Source organism: Anticarsia gemmatalis, chromosome 3, assembly GCF_050436995.1.
Source record: "Anticarsia gemmatalis isolate Benzon Research Colony breed Stoneville strain chromosome 3, ilAntGemm2 primary, whole genome shotgun sequence".
In the NCBI taxonomy this organism is placed as follows: Eukaryota; Metazoa; Arthropoda; class Insecta; order Lepidoptera; family Erebidae; genus Anticarsia; species Anticarsia gemmatalis.
The window spans coordinates 8,473,670-8,497,138 of record NC_134747.1 but is presented as its reverse complement, the minus strand read 5'-3'; the positions used below and the strand labels follow the sequence as shown (position 1 = coordinate 8,497,138).

General features: G+C 34.8%; 1 protein-coding gene across 1 annotated transcript in view; it reads left to right on the top strand.

Annotated features, from left to right (window-relative positions):
- Positions 1-321: 321 nt before the first annotated feature.
- Positions 322-23,469, top strand: part of Lim3 (Lim3 homeobox protein) — a 36,300-nt gene continuing 13,152 nt past the window's right edge. The window contains exon 1 of the mRNA XM_076136247.1: positions 322-624. Within this exon, the coding sequence (XP_075992362.1) occupies positions 435-624 (190 nt within the window). The 5' untranslated portion in view covers positions 322-434. The remainder of the gene's footprint in view (positions 625-23,469) is intronic.

The following is a 23,469-nucleotide window of genomic DNA, read 5'->3' as shown; positions in this document are numbered from 1 at the left end:
ATTTTCTTTCTTCACGGTGGCTAGATGACTAGAAACGAAGTGCCCTCGCGAACGGGATAACGTGCTAGAGTAATATTGTAGATGGATGTAAGTACCCGGGGTGTGTCGTACGACTCCAGCAAATTAGTTCGGGGCGGGGGAGCCGCGCTTGCCGCCGCGCCGCGCTCCCCTCCCGCTCGCCCCAGGGTTTATCAGATTCAGGGGGTAAAAAATGACTTCTCAATGGGAGGCAGGAGGGCGGCGCGGCGCGAGAGTGCGGCGGCGAGGGGCGGGCGTGGGCGGCGCCGCCACGTGACTCCGGCTTTAGGTTGCGTCGCGACGCCCGATGCAACCGCTCCCTGCACAACACCGCTCTGGAAGTATGCACAGGTGTTGATTTAAGTGTGGTGTTTACACGACTCGTGCGGGATGGTAAATAGTGGAGTAGCAGCTGAATGTTTGCAGTGCGTGTGCCGGACGTAGTGAGCCGTGGTGCGTTGATGGAAGCGCCGTTCAGCGACGTGGTGGAGTGCGAGCGCCGCGGGGACGCTCCCATGGATGCCACTCTCGACACCATGCACCCGCTTGACCCGCCGCCTCCCGACGTGTTGCTAGCGCTGCTCGCCAGGAACAAAGCTCTCGAAGGTAGATTTTACTGCAATGCTTATATTCAATCTCTAACTCTATGTTTTAATAGATCCTGTACAACTTTAAGTAGGTTTTAGTTGGAGGCAAACAACTGGAAATAATTTAAAAGAGTTATAGCTTGGCATACTTCAAAAGAAAAATGCAGGCTTTCTCAATTGTTAGCTTTGAAATTAAGTAAGTTAGGTATAATTAAACACAACCACTTAGTATACCTGGATTAAATATAGAATTTTTCTGCCTGCTACTAAACGATACGAAAGTATACTCAGTATTTTCGCCCACTGTAAAAGGCAATGATAATATTAATAATGTTATATATGAAAAGATCTCACGCGGGAAAACCAGGGACGAAATAAAGCGTGAGTTAAAATATAGTCTATTCAGTAATTCTCCCTCAAATGTCAAAATACAGCAATTATAATCTTATGTATGTTAATAGTGATCGAAATCACATCTACAATAGCGTTTAATAAAAATAGAGGCGTTACTGTGCTGCTAAAGCTTTTCGCCGTCGCAATGGTTACAAATGCTGGGTTACGATTAGGGGCGAGTGGCGCGTGGCTGGGTTTTGTTGAAGGACGGAGCCACGCGTCGTCGGGGCGGACCACGGCGCACGGCCTCACGACCATCGCTTCATCGGTTCTACGGGCTAGATAGAACGTACACCCACGCATACGGCTTCAAATAATCAAGTTAAGTGCTCTTTACACGTACGCAGGAGTGCCGATGAGCTTTTTGATTTTAACTCCAGACAAGAGCTGACAGTTAGTATTATTGTTCCGATAGCGTTGTTATTAGTAAATTAATGTCACTCTTGCTACTCGAAACATTGTTGATACTTTTCTTGTTAGTTGTGTTTAGTTGTTTTTATTTATTGAAATTACGTAATGTAACAAGAAGCTAGCAGAGACAGACTGAGTAATGTACTTAGTAAACATTTTGTATCTGTATGCTTGAAACAAATTTTTCAGGAGTTCCTAATATGAAATCAATAAAACCATCTCTCTTTGATTAACAAAATTTCTTCAATACATTTCGGATTTCATTAGGAATGGATATTTTAATTAATAGGGCAGATATCAAGGCCTGCCTCTTTTAAGTTCTTAGAAATAGGATCCGTCGGGGCACTGAAAGCCGGCGGTGTACGCGGAAAAAGTGCGACCGACTGCAATTATAAAGCGCATCGTCTCTGCAATCTCTGCGCTTGTAGCCATTATTAATTGTCTTAGAAGTCATTCTATATTTTAATATAGGTAACAAATATTATTTAAAATACTATGACATTTAATTAAGTCAAAAAATATCGTGAGAAAATCTTCAAAAACTTCCATTTAGACCTTGGTAACCTGCAACGCTAATTTAGAGTGATGTATGTTCTTCTAAGATTCTAATTTGTAATGATCAGGAAATTTGGCAAAGAAAAATGCGTTTGCATTTTAAAAACATTATACTTCACGATACTGATTTTGATGAAATATTATGTTATATGTCGTCTCTTCTACAGTTTAGAATTTTCTCCTCTTACATAAATAATGAGGAAATAATAAATAACAATTAGTAACAATAAGATAATAATCAGTAATAAGATAAGAAACAATAGATACATAACTAACCTTTTCATAATGTGACAGGTTGAGAATATTTTTTTTTACTAACAAGGAAAAAAGCTCTTAAAAAACAATATAGTTCAAACAAGTAAAGTGATTCGTCACTTTCTGATAAAAAGTGTGAGAAAATATAGTTGTAAATATTTACACAGTATTTTTACTAAACGAGGGTAGGATGCGGAGATGTCTCCTATTATATTATCGCATTAAAAGCGGAAGCGTGTCACGTGGCGGCGCGTGCGCAACGAATCGCCTCTTTCCGGTTTCCACTGCCCTCATTGTTCCGCGGGATATTTCTGGTCAACAACTTACCTGACTTCATTCTATAGAAGTTGAAATTTTCTTATTCCTCTTGTTTTAAACTTAAGTCTTATAAAATTTATTATATACATTCATCTTCCATTATTTTGAATAATAACATAATTTAACTAAGTACATAAAATTACACGTTATCACATCATGTCAATCTAAAAATTTTTAAATTTAGATAGTTTTCAAAGTATATTTCTATGACGTAAGAGATTTTTTACCAGAATAACGTTCTAAATAAACTCAATTGCTGAACATAATAAAAAAACTGAAAGTTACTGAATTACCTATGTATACAATTATTATTTACAAGATGTCATTGATAATTGCATATCGGTAATTAAAAATTCAACTTTCTTACTCGAGGTAAATCCCCGTGTCAGTTTCTGAATGTTTTTGGTAGATTTTTTTCTTCTGGCTATTTATTATCAAAACTATTTTATGATGTAAGCGAATATAACCCGCTTTAAGCATAAGTAATTTTACATTACCATCTTAAAACGCACATTTCTGGTTTATTTGTGGGACTTATTAGTACATGATTTATTTTAATTAACTTAACAAATCGAAAAATTTGCAAGTTCTTTAAAACCTTTCTTTGATTCATGTATAGTTTTAACTTTGAACGAGAAGTATACCTTTTGTGTCAAAATTGATTTATAAATGACGAATAATAATACTTCTTCACCAGTTGCTGGTAAATCTCAATATAACTGACTCTATCACAACTAACCGAGGATAACTAACGAATCTAACCATAAGAACCACTCTAACACAAATATAATTATTATTAAAAAACACACATTTAAGCTTGACAAGTATAAAACTTTAACTTATTCCATTTTGCATCAGCATAAAGCTGCGAAGAGCATAGGCTTAACGTATCGGCAATCACGAGCTGGCTCTACATGAGTACCATCCATAGAATTAAGACTCTATTTATTTTTATTTGCTTTTGTAACGTAGTACTTTCGTTGTGTTAATTACGATACTTGAAGACTTGATTGGACTGGTCGACTGTCTTTTATCAATGACAGAGGAAAGGTAGAAACTGAGATGACCTATTGTTGTTACTTATTATGTAGCTGAACATTAACAATATAGATTATATTTGATTTACATCACAGGTATATGACCACTCCATCGTTCTATCAAATCACAAATTGTACGAAGTTACTAAAAATATTGCACTGTTTTTTTGAGGAGAACGAAATTTACGTCGAATGAAAATAGAGTCTAACCAAATAAAAAACAGTAGATACTGCTGAGATCGTTATATTTTTTCTAAGCTCAGAACAAAGAAAGCACCATACGTCAGATATAACTTAATTGGAGTCTGAAATAATTCATAACAACAAAACTTTATGGCGCGTAGTTTAGTTGGGGCCGGATCATCATGCGCTCGGCAGGGGGCGACATCTGTCGGGCGAGGTCGCGACCCCTAGCCGGCTAGCCCTCACTTACCTTCACTCACCTGATTTATACCGTCTATGATTACTCCATGCTCCATGTCGACCGCAGGGAATTGAGATTCAATTTTTGTATCTGCTACTTTTTAGCTTCTGATTATTGCTATTATGTAAATTAAACTATAATATAAGGTCGGGTAAAAAGTTTTTTCGCATTATAGTATGTATGAACTTGTAATAAAATCTTTTCTCTACACAAAAAAGCTCGATATTTGGGTACCTCACAAGCTTGCTGAAAGAAAACTAATGAACCGTGTACTCATTTGTGATTCTTGAAGCCAAAGAGATTTACAAGTATACTATAATGCGAAAAGACTTTTTCCCCGACCTAATACGTATAGATACAGGGGTATATTATATGAAATTCATATACTTAGTATGTAAATATTTGGTTATATCTATTTGGTTTCTTAACACTGTTTGTATAAAACTGCTGAATAATTAAATAATTATTTCTTAATTATGATTAAGTATAATGAGCAAGGAAAATATAATACAGTTGATGTATTTTTCTTTCATACTTTAAAAAAATATTATACCCAACCATAATTTATTCTAATAAACCATAATCCTTGTTATATTGCGAAAAAGATAAAGTGATCAAATTACATGAGACTATCATAAATATTTCTATTCTAACTCATAAATGTAATATATAATAAAAAAATACTAGTAAATGAAACCAAAAAAGCAATATCTATAAGATAACCAAGGAAAAATTTACTGAAAGCAGAGAAAATAAAGAATGCAATTATTGCATTGTTGAATTCTAAATGTCGTTCCTAATTAGTCTGCAAGTACAAAAAAAATATACCATTTCATTGAACTCTAGACTCCATTTAAAATATGTACGTACAGGGTGAATTATTAACTAATATGTTTAGTTGTGAATAGTCAATATTTCTTAATGTTTACAATTTTAATTGCACGATTGACGCAGTGGTTAACGTGGTCGCCTAGTTGTAATTAGCGTAGCACCGCGTGTAGCGGGTTCGGATACCACTCGGGACAAATATTAGTGCGATCGGCACGATTATTTGTTCTGTGCCTGGTTGTTAATTTATCTGTATAAGTTAAGTATGTATTTAGAAATATATAAGGATGTTTATCAGTTATTTGATTACCATAGTACAAGCTCTGCTAAGTTTGGAATTAAATGACCGTAAATGAGTTGTCCAATGATATTTAACTGCATCTGGCAGAACAAGACGACTACTAAACCAGCAATTCATTTACTGGCAGCTAAGAGAGAAGTGTTAATCCTGAATGTTCTAACACGCATTGCAGGCGTCACAAGTGTGAAATGTCTTAATGGAAGGTAAACCTCGTTTCCAACATAGTCTCTATTCGTAGTCGGTGCCTTTAGAATTTAGACATACCACTTTAAGTTTCGAGTTCTTGGCGTCTGTTTATCTAAAGAAATAAAGTTTATTTTCATTTCGATCTTTAAGCTAAGATTATACATTCTTAATAACAAAGTTAAAGGTAATAATAATATATTAATTGGCATCTACCTGAAATTATTGTAAATGTGTAACATTCCTTCAGACTTAGTTATCCGTCCATCAAGATCACTTCAAGCGTTTAAAATTTGTATGGGAGCACCTATTTATAAGTTCAATTTTATGTATAGAAATTTCAGAGAACAAGTAGCAGTATAGTGTGTTTTGGGTGCTCTTTCGTCACATCGGCTTGCCTCCATAAATATTTTATTAAGTGCTAAGGTTACATAATTAGAAGAAAAAGAAAACAGCAGATAATGTTGGTATATAACATTTATAATGTAGGTATATATAGTATAGCATTTATAGCTATACTAGCTTGAGTGCCAAGAAATTTACAAAGGACAACTAAACAAAAGGCTGCATGTTTACTGAAAACTTGAAGGCTTAAAACGCATTGCCGTGTCACACAAACACGTCTGTTTAAAATTAAATATGAAATACACAAAATAAAATTGTAAATACTTTTGATTCGGTTTCTCATTGTACTAGTGACCGACGAAATACACCATTCATATATTTATTTTTCCATATAATAAAAGCCCCATAGAACATCAATTTCACATAATATCTGCGCACACAAAAGACAAGCGGTGAAAAGTTATAATTTCCGCGGGTGATTTTTATAGAGGGCTCCTTTGATTACTCTCTAACATAAAGGGCTTCGCGCACAAAGCTCGCAGTGATCAGCATTATCCTATTGTTAGGGTTTTAATCAATCAGAGAAACGCTGCGCCCACTGTACACGATCCGGGGGCTTGCCGATGCTTTGGATATCAGTCAAGACGAGCAAATTATACAATTTTAGGGAACCTTCTAGTTGTTGTCAATTTCACATAATGTGGGAAAACACCATGTACCATATTACATTACAATGCAAGTAGGTAATAGCCACTTTTATTTTACACACACGTCATAAATGAGAATAAACTCTTTGACTTCAATTGTGGGACGTTTTAAATGAGACCGTCTCAAAATAGCGTTTTACATATTACGTTTCTTTTGACCAATAAAAATTTAAACAATAACACACTTATCCAAAAAAAAGCATAACAATATTTTAAATTCACAACATTAACAATTTCACAAATGATTGTTGTCTGCAGCGTTTAAATAGACTATTTAAAGATAATAATATTCTGAAACTGAAACGGAGTGACGCACGAAATATAGATTTATAAGGTAATAAACTTTACGTGGGCTGAGTGGTCTACATACATATAGCATGGTCCTTAAAAATTTATATAAAAATTGTCGTATTACCATATTCATTAGGTTCATTGGTTAAATACATAATTAAACATTTTATCAATTAAAACGGCAGTTTTAGTTACAACAACGTTACTCTATGACTTTCTCCAAATTTCACTCAACTGATTAATTACAATGACTAATGTATATCAAATAAATACTATTAGCAATTATCCCTCTTATTTTATTCATATCAAAATAAAATGGGTGCACAGTGTGTATGGGCATAACCACCCCCATGGACAGCAAGGGGAACAAAGATGGTTCGCGTGGTAATTATAAGGTAGCCCCGGAATTTTTATTCCTTTTTATCGTCAATGGCCAAACATTAATATATTCATTAGCACAACCAGCCTTACCAAAATAATATGATTTTTAAATATATTTTTTTTATTTTATAAACTTTTTTATTGTCTTAGTAGACAACAGCCGGGACCGACTGTTTACGTGCCCTCCGAAGCACGGAGATGCCCAGTTCAAATACCACTAAGCATTCACTAACTACTAAGCAACTAGCTATGCCCCATTAATTAGTTGGACTGTGATAAAAATATAAATTTTATTCATCGTAGTTTATGGTCGCCTTCTTTTATCTTTGCTGAAAGAGTAACCTATATTATTCTCCCGCTTACATTCTGCCAAATTGTATCCAAGTCGGCATAGCAGCTGTAGTGTAGAAACAGAACATACAAAATATAATCTTAAGAGTCTATAATGTAAGTAAGGACATGGAAAGCAAGGATTAAAAATCATTTAATATTTGCTATCGATATAATTGGCAAAAAAGTGATTTAGTCTAACATAACGATGTCGGAAAATAGTTAAATTAATTGCATATTATAAGCCGTGCAATATACTTTCAGTTACATGTACCCGTGTATAAACATAATTAGAAAGTCGCAGACACATAGTGTTTAATCCCCCGACGATAAACTTTTATGTGGGTCCGCCTTCCCGTTGTAAAGCAATTAATAAAGACTAACAATTTACCTGAATGGGACGGTAAAGAGAAAATTAAGGAGACTGCCGACCTCGGCTGCTCATTACAGCGTTGTATTAAAAGCATCCGCCCTTCTGCTTGAATATGCATTTTTACGAGCAGCGGGGCGCAAGTCTCTTGCATGTTTGATGCGAACAATCTCGGCGCAGTCGGCGCGCCAACCTGCCACCTGCCACCTGCGACCGATCCTGGACAAACCGTGTCTTCACGTCGACTCCACGCTTGATTTGATAGCTTAAACTACGCCCAAATATTAAGCTCGAAATTTAGGTTGAACGTTATAATATTACAAAATGTGAATAAAATATTTCTACCTATCCAGTTTTATAAATTAAGGACTATATTTTTACATCTCTATATTTTTATTCAGCTCGGAATAAAAACATAATCTCGCTGTGTTATAAAATAATATAGGTACCTACGTATAGCTATATACGTAGGTACCTCCCGTCTAGAATGTAAGTTAAAATTAAATATTTTCTGTAACCTGAACAATGAAAGTTATACACGACAGTCATTGTGGAGGCTTATGTGTATTGCAGCAAGGCGGGGAGTAATATAGGGAGGGGGGGGGGGGTTCAAATGGGGGTGACTGAGGGAGTGCTGTAATCAAGAAGAGTACCCCCGTCCCCAGGCGCAGGCTGCGCCGTACAGCCAGGCCCGCCCGTGCGCCACTCCGCCGCGCACCCCCGCGTCCGCCCGCCTCGCGCCTCGAACCATTTCGAGGGCAATGCCTCAAACCTCTATTGACTTACCGTTCAGAAAAGAAATATTTTCACGTTTTCTTTGTTGATATGAAAAGTCAATACCCTCAGTCAGCGATTCGTTAGCACAAAAGAAAAAATAATAAAAATCTGTCAGCAAATCAGTCTCTCCTCGATATCGGCTTTATTACTAAGCTGCATGATTAGACAGTACCTGTAGGATCGATTATAGAGGATACTTCAATCTTAACAACATTATACCGATAGACGACCACCTTGTTAGATAGTAAAATGTAATTAAGACTATAATATCCATAAATTGAATATGAATCACTATTTCATTAACGTACACTTGAAATAATTGTAAGGGAACACGAAATGCTCTATAACATCCGACATTTGTGCCAACAATCGGACTGTAATGCGCGGCTTTTGTAAAATAACAAAAGTTAACCTGTCGACTCGTCCGGCCGTAGAATGGAATGATTTTAGGGTTGCGAGGGAAGCAATGACAAGCCGAGGCCCCGCAATGCACTCAATAAAACCAACGCGTCACTGCACATAGCGAATAATGCTACGAGCAAATATGAACTTTAGAGACATGGAACAAGGTTGATGTGTAGTGAAACACGGCAGGTTTTATTGTTTGAAAAGTCGCCATGTGCTCGTGCCGCATGGCGCGCTGACAGCACCAAGCGATCATTATTATACTCACAGACGTTGACTTACTGATTTATTTCAATAGACTCAAATTCACTAAAGAGAGCCGTGACAGAACCAGAACTAATAGAGGAAAATGATTCGAAACAATACAGAGCTAAGCTGCCAGGTTGCCGCATGTCGGGGCATTTATTCAGCAATTCATATCTGATCGATTCTAAATAATGTGATATTATATAAATATACTGTGAAGCTTTGTAAACAAAGTATTTATTTACTAATACTTTCACTATTAGTTTCTGCTACGTCCAGAATAATCTACACATTCACTGGCAATTCAATGACTACCAAAATAAATAATTTAATTTTAAATTACTCTTCAAATATATCTTGTTTTGAACCAATTCTATGACAATTTAAGATACAAATATACCTACTAATTAATTAATAACATAGTAAACAAGTGTACTGTGCAAATCCTAGTAGATGCCACGCACTTGCAAGTTAAACTCAGCCATAAAGTCGCAAATCGAGCGATTAAACGATCTAATAGCTAATACCATTAAGTGATAAATGCAACGGGTCGCGTATGAATAATTCCACTGGATGGATACAATGTACGGCTTTCGCTAAACGGCTCCATATTTTCAAAATCCCCATGGAGCAATAATATTCAATGAGCTGCGTGAAATAGATTTATCGTTTAAATGGTAGAGTGAGAGAGATAGACGATGACGAGGGACATCGGATGGCAAATCCTGGAGATTAGCACGACGAGAGCGACATGTGGCCTCCCGGCACTTAGCGCCCCTCCCCGCCGGAGCTCACCCCTCACATACCCGCACTACGTAGAATTACACACCTATGACACACTGCGTATTAAATCCATACCCATAAATATTTATGGTTACCATTAAGTAAACTTAATCGAAGACATCGTGTTTGTAGGCACCACACGTTACGCACGTCACGGACATCATCTATGTAACTAAGTAAGATCGGCCTAAATTATTATTTGGCATTATTGTATCTGGTCTAATAGAACATGATTCAGGATATTTTCGGATTTAAACTCAACTTTTTAAATAACAATACTAGGATATTTATTTTGCTATACATTTTTGGCAATAATTTCATATCTATTAGTTCGTCGATCTTTTTGTTCGATAATACATATGTACAGTGCACTTGTTTGGCCCGTTAAAAGATTACACGGATTAAAATGCGGGTAATTTGCAAATGGATGTATAACAACTATTGTATACATTTGAATGTAACATTTGTCATTGACGTGTAGTTTACAAAGGGTGGCTACAATAGGTGCTCAAAGGCTAGTGTCCACTTGTACAGTGATCAGATCTGTGTCGGTGTGATATGGTCTAAGGTCGGTGCGGGTCACTTGAGCGGGTCTATTTGGTCTCAGCGAAGCGGAACGAGCGACGATGACGCCATATGTTGAGCGCATTACCGCTCGCTAACTCCGCACCCCTTCAAGATTGATGACGATATTCTCGCTATGCATTCAAAAGTATTAGGGCATGTAAATGTTATGCCATCACTTAGTCTAATAGCTCGCAAAATTTTATTGTATAAGATCATAACCATGTTATGAATAAAATGATGGTTGGGTATATTTAACTGAGAGTTATCTAGTTATTTAATTTTCTATTCATCTAAGAGAACTTTGTTGATAAATAGTTATTGTGGATATTATTATATGAATAGTTTCCAAGAAAGTATCTTAGTTTTTATCAAATGTACCGTTCAAATGAACACACAAATTAAAATGCGACATGCAGAGATACATAGTTGCATTGTTGCATCTACGGTTAAGGTGGTCACACAAAGACTCGTTAAATTATTCTCACCGGGACGTAATCACAAACGAGATCGTTGTCAGGTCATTGAACCCCTACTTGGTTTTCACTTCATTTCATTAACTTAATCTCACTGAGCAAATTCTCTTCTTCATCCATTTAATATTAAGTGGAGATGTCGTATTTTTATTACCTTTCGTTTACAGAATTTATGGAAGTTTATATTTAAACACTAAATGGATTTAAAACCATAATTAATTATATCAATTTAACAACTTTATGTTTGTAGACATTTTATGAATGATTTTATTCTTTTTATAACTTAGAATTACACACGTACGTAAAAAACATATGAGTACCTATCCAATAAATAAACCTTCGAGCGAGAAAAATAGACAATCTAGATTGAATTAATGAAAGACCAAGAAATGTGTAGTAGATAATTATGTCATCAAGGTTTTTTAAATTTTGTTTTCAGCAATTTTAAATTTTTGTTGTTAGAGTTACGTGTTGGGATTTTTTGTAGGATCGATCCTTTTCCAGGGCACATGAAACCTCGATTATTAAGATCTCACTCATTACTAGACTAGGAACAGGCCGCCGAATTCCGAGACGTTCCCGAATTTCCCGACCATCTGGCATCCTACGCGTAGCTACGTTTCACAGATATTCAGTCGTCTTTTAGTTTTCTTTGTGCTGCTTAGATCATCATGTTTCATCATTTAAATAAAAAATGTTTTTATTCATATAAAAACAATTAATCTGTCTATTGTGAGACTTGCCATAAAACTATTAATAGATATTATTAAGTGAAGTTCAGATTCAAATTCATCAACTCTATCTGTCCAATAATATAAAGTTTTCTTAACAAAAAGGCTCACTACAAACATTTTCCTTTCTCACAGCCGATAAAAAACAGTAAAAGCATGTCATTCGTTTTGTAGGGTCGTTTTCACCCTTGTTATACCACCAAAACACTTGGCACAAAAAGTGTAATGGAGTTTAGTAATGACCCCCTCTGCGAGAGAGCAAACACAAACTGCGCCTTCCCGCTGAGAGATGCCGCTCGCGCTCCATGTTGCTCTATAACGCTGTTGTTCGTCGCTTGTTTTATGTTAACGATCGACAACCACTCAACTACCGATACTTGTTCAAGTTGATATGTTTATAACAACAGCACGGGTATTAGTGGAAGTGATGCCCTAATTATGCAGTTATGTTTTAAATGCTAAAGTATTATAAAATATCAACCTTTATTTGTCTATCTGCTGGACCTTTACGTTACACAAATTATAATTTTAATCACATACAGTATATTGCAAAAATATAATTATTAAAAGAGTGCACTTTTGCTTTACATTGAAGTTTTTTTCAAAATAAGATGTCACTAAGAATGCAGTGGATACAAAAGGAAACAATTACACAATTGTGTGCGCGACATACGAATCAAATGTAACACTAATGTGCGCCTGGGGTCGGTCAGACCCTCTCGTTCAATTATCACGCGGGGCTCTCCATTGTCGGGTGAAAACGATACTTGTGAGAGATTGCTTTATTGTTTTTTCTCGTGGTTAAAAATCAGACACGTGCTCTAGTTTTGACAAGGACGTTGATAGATAATGTTAATCGTTATTGTAATATTTTCTATCCTCTGTTTTATACGATGTTTCAAAAAGTTATATCAAAAGTTATCAATGCACGAGTGGGTTAAAAAAATATTACATTAAACCTTAAGCAGAAATCACTAGTGTGTTTAAAGTTAATTTAGGGTAGATTACATTTACTTGCAAAATAATCATTTACCAGTCTTTAGCTTTAAAGGTGTTTAAAAAGTTATTTAAGTATAATACATGTATTTATACTTTCATTAAGTTTGGAAATCCATTGAATATTGCTAGCTAATTCTCTCTGTATGCCCGTAGATTCCCCTACAGGAGTAGTCCATTACATGTTTAGTGGGTAACTACGATCATACATTTGTTCTTCTTTTATCTAATAAAATAGTGAGCAGGTGCGTGCCTGTGCGTGTTACGAATGTATCTGAACGCGACGCGGGAAACGGATTGTTCTGCAAATTCAATTACGACTCCACCGCAAACCAACTTCTCCGCTTTGATTTAACAATAAACTACACTAAATCAAGCTGGATCCAACCGTGCGAAAGTTCATTGTTTTCACGTAAAACCACGCACATTTTTCTTTTGCTCTTAATGTGGTGGAGCGTTATGATGTGAACGCGTTTCTCAATGTTCGTATAGTCTCGTAGACTGTTTTTCAAGTATGAGGATAAATGACTTAAGTATCAATAAATAATAAAATTATGTCGTTCTATTTTAATGACTTTCGTCCTTTGAATGAATGCAAGTATCACTAATTAGATTACAGCATCAACCTCGCTTTTTTATATTCAGAAGGGCGAAGGCTGCGCTAGGAATCGTTATTGAGCCGTAAAAGACTGTGCAATTAAATATACAAATCAAGGCAAAAATAGCTAAAATGAGATAAAATCGTATCTGTGGCGTAGGTACATTGGCAATATTGGGGAGCGATCATATCTTCAGTGCGTAACAAATTCAATGACTAAGTACAGAATCTTGAATTGCATTGTTGTAATCATTGTAACGTCATACATAACCTATATTATTGACGTAATAAAATATAAATATTTGGGAAAATATAATTAACACAAACAATAGAAAAATAAAAAGATGAAAACAAAAGAAGTTGACAATAAGTTATAATGAGAGCGACTACCGCGTATTTTGTAATCGTGCTGCGCCGCGCGCTGTCTCACAACTTGGTCGATACACTCAATACGCAACGTTTCCGACCGTTCCACAGTTTTTCAATATTAAATACTTGGAGGAAAATTTACATAATTTTATTTTTTTAACTTAATATATTTTTAAGTATTATCGTGTGATAAAAGTCATTCAATCATTAAATTAAAAATTAAACATTTTCAGTTACTGGTGATAGCTTATGTTAAATTAAGTCACATAGTAGTATTTATTTAAAAAGGTAGTAGGTGTAATAAGATAAATATTATACTTATTTATATAATTTTTTGTCCTAAAGGTCTATTAGAGAAACGGAAAGGTACGTATTTATAAAGTAATCAAAATATTACTTAAATGCGATTCAGAGACTCTCTTACGTTTCGATCAATACAATTGATTTAAAAAATACAGAGCCTTTAATAGCGCAGTCATAAAGCGATTAAATGACTTTTGGCAATTATGTAATGGAAACGTCTGTTCAGTGAATCGATGAAAGAGGCGCGTGTAAGCCGATATAAAAGCCTGATACTACATTGTTTATGAATGTGTTTGAAGTCGGAGTTATTGATGAGTTTCATTATCTGAACGTGCCACTTATATTTGTCGTGTTTGAACATACCTACAGAATATGACGAAGTTTCTTATATCAAGTTTCCCTTAACAAGTTTATTGACGCAAATTACCGTCTATTTTTTTTATAAAATATCTATAGGGTCAATGGATATAATATGGTGACAATCATATGTCACTAGGACATCAACAAATTTTGCGTAATGACCCATTTTATCAAAAATTAAAGTAATTAATAAAATAAAAACAAACACACACATCATTGTAAACATCCCCCCATAGGTAGACTCTACGCCTCCACGGAGTGGAAGAAAACCATTTTATACATACGGCACTCCATGCGTCGTACCAGAGGGAGGTCTCTATTTGTTTTTATTATACCAAGTGCCAATCATATCTACTAAGTCGACAACATCACTAGTTTAAGTAGCAAATAAATAACAATACATTTGTTAATACTGTAGGTAGGGCTTTTACTTGTAAAAAATGCTGTTTTAAATTCATATAATAATGGAACAATTAACATCATTATAATTACAAATGAGTACAAGTTTTAAGATACTTGGCTAAACACAAACGATTAATCTGTTCGCGATATGCTTTTTATCATAGGTGATTTCTTTCGACCATTTTGTTACTAGTATTCATTTAAAATAGTGCCTATTTTATTTATAAAAATAAAAAAGAAGAATTTAATTTGTTTCGCTATTGTTATTTTTACCCTAATAGTTCTGGTGGTTATGAGGAACTGGTAACATCCAACAAAGAACAAATTGTTCAAGGACTTATCTGGAACGGCCACTTGATTAGATACGTGACCAGTGCACACTAGATTTGATTTCCTTATAGCTGTGAATTCAACGGTGGTTATAAAATTATATGGATTTATTACTTAATTTATAAATAAGTTTTGTAATATTCCTAACGATGTTTTATTTTTAGCCAATAGAAAAAAATGCATGAAATCTCTTCTTTTAATTTGCATAAATTCATTGAACTTTTCAATGCCAAGTTTATGAACCTCGGAATGCGTGTGGCTTTACTTTTCTTACAAGTTGCATCGGTAATTCACATCGAGTATTTAAAAAAGATATTTTTGTGGTGATAAAATCAGTTTAAAAAGTAAAGTATTTGTTTTTTTAAGGAGGGTAAATTACCGGAACGGCGTTATCTGGGGGCACGGCAGTGCCCCCGCAAGTCGAGCAAAAAAAAGCGGCACGGCCGTACCATCTTTTCTCGAAGCAATTCAGGCCATTTTCGACCCCCTATAATTTCGTTGTGGATAAAACAAGAAGCCTGAATTTTTAGCGACTTATCAGTCATTGTATGAACACGGTATATTGAAAATTTCAGTCAATTTGAACCAGTACTTTAAGAATGACAACTTGTTAAAGTTTTGAATTTTGTCACTCACTGATTCACTGACTCACTGACTCACCGATCATCAAAAGTCTAAGGCATTTCTAGCAGACTTAGAAGCTTCAAATTTAGAATACAAATAGAATTTAGTATCTTAATCATGGGAAAATTTCAATATTTTCTAATTTCAGTCCAGTTTTCTAAATACATTAACTGCAAGAATAACTTTGTAATCTTATACATTTATATAGGATTACAAGGTTACATTTGCAGTTAATGAATTAATTATTACTGTAGTATAATAGAAAATAATAGGTGTACATAGGTACCTACTGTATGAGGCATAACTTAAAGGTGTTTAGCCCATGAAACTGAACAACATTTCAATAGGAAAATATGTTGAATTATGAAAAAAATAACCGTCTTTCCATACAAATTGGACTTATGTTCGCTCTACAAAAAGAAGTGAGATGCCATCAAAAACATCCTGTAAAAAACCTCAAGTCTCGCAGCGTAAAAAGTGGTGAGATCTATGTAATACCAAGTCGATTAATCTGTTTAGTCTCTACTGAAAGGACCTTCTGTCTTAAGTTATTACATAAGTTATTATCATGCCAATATTAAAAATATTTCACGTTTAAAACAAATAAATCGACTTGATCATCGCATGAAAACACAAATTCGCCATTAAAATTTCAGGAGCATTAATTTCTTTAAGATACTCATCTCAATTATTATATTCGGAAGGACCCTAGTGAGGATTTCGGTTGCTGGCCCGTCGTGCTGTGCAGTGTGGTACATACTAATAATCAAATTATGCGATGGCCAGGTCGATTTATTTGTTTTAAACGTGAAATATTTTTAATATTGGCATGATAATAACTTATGTAATAACTTAAGACAGAAGGTCCTTTCAGTAGAGACTAAACAGATTAATCGACTTGGTATTACATAGATCTCACCACTTTTTACGCTGCGAGACTTGAGGTTTTTTACAGGATGTTTTTGATGGCATGTGTTTTTATCGAGGACTTAAGTAAGCATCATAACAGAAGTCGCTTAGAAAATATGAAGTTAATGTTTGTTATGCGTCCCTAACTTGAATCAAGGTCAGGTTTGGAGAAAATGTACTGTAGTGTAGTGCTACTTATTAAAAATAATAAATAATGATAAGGAAAATAAGTATTGCGAATTTGGAACAGAGTTGAACGCGGATGTTAACAAATACAAACTTTTCAATGTCAAGAAGGAAAAGTCTACTGTATGACTAACAAAGGTACCGATTATAAATTATTTAAAGTTATTTTGTAAGACTCCATTTACATCTAAATTGATTTTTATTGATACGTCATTGTAACTTGAGTGAGTAACCACATTTATCTACGTAGGTAGGTATTTTAAGTTGCTTGTGTAGTTACTTTAACTATTACTTCTATTAACGTACGTGCTACGCGGTTGCATAGTGAACATACTGAGTTCTTGAATACGGGATTTATTTCGGAAGGCACGTAAAACTTTAGGTCTTGGCTGCCATTTTCAAGGATCTTGAAATATAAGCTTTTAAGTCTTACAACCGGTGCTACTGAGGGGTATCGTGGTATAACCAAGGTATAACTGGGTTGTGGAGATCCGATATGCAGCTCTATGTAAAATACTCTCATCGAACTTAGTTGCAGGAAAGGATAGGCTGGCGATGAACCGAAAGGGTCTCAAGATATTCGGAATCATTTGAAAATGTACTATTGGGACAAACAATTATAACGTAGATTTCAGTGGAAAGGTACCTAATCATTAGTGAATAATTTTGAAGTAAACGTAGTCTAAGCTACAATAATAATAAAGTTATTGTTATAATAATAAGATCCGCTAGATAAAAGAAACCATGACAAGTAATTACCTACAATAAATTCATGATCAAATGAGTAAGAGCTTGATTAGCGGGTACATAAATAATAGTAATGGTCCGACGTGTGTAGCGGCATATGGTATCTGGCGTGCGTCCCTCCTCTGTCAAATCACTTACCATTATGACGATGCCACGGCAACCACGGTAATTACCGTATTAACTCGGCCATAAAAACAATGGAGTTATCGTATCGCTCACGTCACACGGCGTTACAGCCTTACAGCCGACCACGAGACGAACATAAGTAACTGCAATTTCCCATACAAGTGAAGCAGTTAAATAAACAAATCATTTTAATATTGAATTATTTACGAAAGTATCCAATAATCTAAATAAACCTTCACCTACTAAAATAAAACACCGACAACAAACATGAATAAACCAGAAACTGCAATGTCTCAAATTTAATAAAAATATCTTGTAAATTGATTAAGTATGACGCACGTAAGTCGCGAATACTTGTTTTTGATTTCCCTGTGCCGGTGCGTGTTGTATATTATGTTGTGGTGCGATATTATCTGGTGTGGGGGCGCGGCGCCATCTGTCCGGCAGATGCGCTGACGTCACGCGAAGCCCCGCGCGATGGGGCTTCGCCACGCGCCACATCATCCCGCAATGACCAGCTGACTTACTACTGATTTACTGACCAATTGGCCCTTCACAAAGACGACATAAGATAATAGCATAAATGAGACCCACTTCAACTATAATAATATAATATACCGGGCATAGTTTACCATACTGCGTGTATTATTTTTATATACATATATAACAACAGATTTATTCTTAGTGCGGGTGTTAACCACCAAGGTTAGCCTCGGTTCCATCCCTTGTAAATAAGTACTGGTTTTATCAGGTGAAATTTTGACAATAGTCGTAATACATTAGGTGGCACTCTACGTATTTACCGAATAGGTTATCAGACACTGTATCATACACACATACATAAAATCACGCCTTCTTCCCATAGGAGTAGAGACCAGAGAACGTATCAATGAGTCGTGAAACTAACCATTAACCCCGTATTTTAGGATTTTTACGAATAACGCACAGCTGGTCAGATCCAATCGTCTGGTATCAATAACATGTAGAGTAAAGTGAGTAAACCACATACAATTGTTCCGAGCGCGGATCGAACTCAGGATTTCTACGCGCAGTTATTCGCGATGTCATATCAATTATTTCTTAGATTTCTTTGCAAGATTTGTAAATTGTCGTAATTTTTTCAGGGTTATATTTTTAAGGCACTGCGTTGAATACCTACCCTTGTTTAAAGTACGTTTATACTTACTTTAAACTGCGCTAACTTAACATATTTTTATATATTTACAGAAATACATATAATAACGCATTGGGGCAATTCTCAAAACGGTGAGTTACTCTATAGGTTCAAGGTAACAATTGTTACCTATAGAGCTATATAGTATAGATATATATATATAAACCTATATATGTATAAACCTAGAGAAAGCAGAAACGAAAAAAAAATATTACTCGGAAAATAGAAAAGTAGAATACAACATTAATGTGTTTTTTCAACCGCCTTCGAAGATTCATTGCGATTATTGCAAGATAACACTATAGTGTACCTATCTAATCGATTAACTAGGTTAAAGTAATAAATAACGTTTTCCTTAGATGATTTATTCATAACATTGACTATAATTACTACCTACGATTAATAAAACAAAATCGATTACTGTTTGCACCTTTTTTTCATCGCAAAATAGCCCTGTGATAAACAGTATTATGGAGTACAAATGATTTAATAACAACATTGTCATAGTCAAACCATTAAACATAACAAGCCTTGACTCTCTATTTTTTTAAATTCGATTATTCCTTCGGTCATTATTGTTTTATAATTGTAATACTGAGGAAAATATGCTTTATTTTAGTAATTAACAATCAATAGATGTGTTTGTAAGTTGATTAACAGCCATTTTCAATGTTCTCTTTACCTTCTCTGTACTCCTATATCAGTAGATTACTTCGATCTCAATCTTAGATTATTCCGAAAATGGCTATTCGTGAATGGTAAATTACGTAATAGGAAGAAGTGATAAAATTATAGACATTAATAAATACTTAGATACTGAAGCTTAAGAAGAACCTGAGGCTTGACTTTAAATTACTCTGTTTTTATTCTGCATCCTGCATATTGCTTCGTTTGTTTTTTACAAATGAAGGCTGTCGAACTTGATACATTTTTAGATAAAATCATTACCTATTTCTTGAAAAGTCTTGTCTTTATAACTATAGTAGTATCTACTTCAAGATAAATAATACACTGTTTGATGAGGCCTTCGTTTCATCTTTATCGTCGTTAGCAATAGAAATATACCCACAGCAAATTACATGCAGTCATCAAGGCGTAATTACTGAATGATTAGGTACATTAAATTTATTCTTACACGTTATCATAGAGCATGTATCTGTAGCGTTAACCTTAGTTCATAATAGAGCGCTCTGATGGGCAGCACGCGACGACAACAGGCACAAGGGCAGGACGATCACAGTAATTGTGTCGGGTCTACCGCCGAGGACACTCTGACTACTAGGCCATATTTACTAAAATAACAATAATAACACACTGTATGTTATTGTTGTACCCATATTGCTGTCTTATGTCCAGTTTCTGAGGCACATTTAGCGGTAGTTCATTTACCCCCGGTGTCTGAGTATATTTACCGGTAATTTATCTATTCAATAGCGTTTTTCGTGTATGAGTTTTGACGCTATTGAATAGATAAACTACCGTTAAATGTACCTCAGTAACCGGGGGTTAATCAAACTGTTTTTTATAAGAGTTTAAACGTTATTGAATAGATAAACTATCGCTTAACGTACCTCAGAAACCAGGGATTAGTCTTGAAGTAGCTTAGTTAAATTCATAGCATCCGTACTAACGATACCATTGCAATACTTAAATAAATCTGCCTTACTTTAAGTCTTAAATAATCTATGAAAACCAATAAATAATCAATTGATAAGGTCGTATAATATGACCAAGGAAGGAGAACCTAAGTTATAAAGCAATACCTAAAGAAAAAAATTATGTAATTACGAGTAAGTATGTGTTAATTGACCGTCATGTTCTTAATACTTTTTAATTGGTAACGATTATCAAAATTTTGATGCCAGTAATTATTATAATTCGGTCTTATTAATTACATTTGCACTGACTGTCTCCAACAGGTAACTTTAGTAACTGGAATAATTGTGTTAAACGGGAGGTGAAACAACTCTTATAGGTTAGTTAAAATTTTAACCAGTTTTTCAAATTGCACATCTACTCGTTACAAATTATAACACAAACTTTATTACGAGATGCATAACGTTTTATTTCATCATTAATTTATTACACACTGTCAGGAAAAGTTAATTTGTTACTATTTTGTTAAAAAGCTCTCATGTAATATTTCCCGCAAATTAAACACCAATTTTGACATTAATGATCATGTTTGTATAGTTTTTTCGTTATTGTAAAGATAATGAGTTTAATTCTTATCTTATAGTTATCCTTATTATTGTAGTAGTACATAGCCTAATCTAAATTACATTTATTTTCGGTAATAACACAATGTCAATAGTAATATTTTTCAAACTACATGTTTTGTTAAAAAGTTTAAATTTAACTTTAAAACACTTGCTGAAAAACTACTCAATCGAGTTCCATGAAAGTTTGTTTACATTTTTTGCACAGTGGTACCCGGCACTGGTCGTACTGATCAGAGGACAAAAAATACTAACTTTTACAGAAACTACAAGTTACGGTCATTTTTTGTCAAGTAACAAAAAATTTAAGGAAGTAACGAATTTAACGGTACATTTATTGTGCAAACCAGTTAATGCAGTGTAATGATCTATGAAGAGCATCATGGATTCTAAATAACTGAATCGAATCGTGATTATAGTCAGCTGTTCGTCTGTTGGGAGCTATAAGCATTGTAGTATTTGCGTTGTATGTCGTTTGTACGTACTGCTTTTAAAAATAGAGTCATAACGTGAAAAACATATTTTCTAATCAATAAACTGTTCTAAAGGTATAATAACCTAGATTATAGTATTTACACACTGTTAGATGTTTATGTTTAACAGTTAAGGCGCATTGCATAGCAGCATAACTAAACGCAAGGGAGCGAAGTCGGCATGCGTCTGAGATTCAATTTCTGCCATCGGAGCCCGACGCGGCGGCGACTTCGCCACGCTCGCATTGTGGGTTAATGAGGTTGTGTTAAAAAGTTAAAAATATTCCTGCATTTGTTTATTTTTTTTCCTTTTCCTATCCAACCTCATTAAGCGACAAAACCGAGTAAACAATAACATACCGACGTGTTCTTACTACTTGCAATTTGATTCCCAGTGCTTAACAGAATAGGCACTTATGTTTCAGCGCGGTGGAACGACGGAATAAAGTAGCTAGTAGGTATTATGTTTTATGCATGGCGAAGCTATTTGAGAAGTATATATATTTGCAGTTAAGTGTTAGTGTAGAGTTAATGCTTATCTTGTTGTGAATTGACAGTTTAAGTACTATTTTTCTGCGTATTTCTTCAGTAAAAAAATCGTTCCGTAAAAAGTTATTAATTCCAAAACCTGTTGTTCTGTCATCACATATTATTAAAAAAAGATCTAAATAGTTCGCATGTAGCACCAAAGCAGCACAATAATATAAATTAAAAAATCCCTAATATGACCTATGGCAAGGTAGGTACTTTAACATCTCTCTAAAAGACTCTACATTTTGCTATCGGTTTAAGCATAACATTAGAGTCTTCGCCACAGTGAGTTCAAATGAGATGATGTTAAATAATTAAATCATGACAGAACCGCAAATATATCCTGCCATAATGAATTATTAGACAAATAATTCAAGTGCATTTATTAAAAATATTTATTTAGCAAACACCGTGCCCCTTCCATGGTCACCCTCTGAGGGGATTGTAGCGGTAAGCAAACAAACATCAAAGAATCTAAGTACGTGCTTCAATACAAAGTGAAGAGTCACTTAAGAGTACGTTTTGATATTCATCTGCTTACTTAGTCGTCTCAATAGGACTGTGGTAGAATCCAATACTATGGTTTCAGAGTTTTCGCAAAAAAATTAGATCATACAAAGTACAGAGGCAATTAGATTAATGATTGATTATTTCTGATGAATGAGCGTGTTTTACATTTTTTGGTAGCATTAGAGCGCCTAGATGTGAAGCAGATTTATTATTATGTTAGCTCTTAAGGATGAACCTTTTCGAAGATGTTAGAATAACAGATATTATGGTGCATCATCAGGGCCAAACATTGCGGAAACCCGCAAACTTTCCGGCCACCAAATGTTAACCATGATCTGGTTTACGTTGTTTGTCAAATATATTACATCTTTATTGACACAAGCCGGTCATTATGCAGCCGAAGGGCTCACTTATTAATTTTAATAAGAGGGGTACTCGCGTTTTGAAGGGGCGATGACAGTCTGCTAAGTTTATATTGTTAGTTCTGATTTTATGCTTTTTAGCATTTTTGATTTACCTATGATTAAGATATTATATTGTACGTTAAAATATACAGAAGGACACACGCTTAATAAAGTTAGGAATTAATTAAATAAGCATTATTTATTGTCAATTCTGTGTATTAAGTATACATAGTATATAGCTATGCATATGGGCAAATTTTGAATACTCGTAATACAAGAGGATTGTTGTTAGCGCCTAACATAAAAAGTCTCGCACGGCGATGATCAACAGCAAATCGCAACATATAGACAAGACACGTCATAAACGAATCTCGTTCCAGCACATACATATCTTCGTCATAAAACAACAGCCATCAACTGTGTCAGTATAAAAACAACAATAAGCAATCAGTCACATCTCTAGTTATCATCGTATATGATCCCGACTTGACG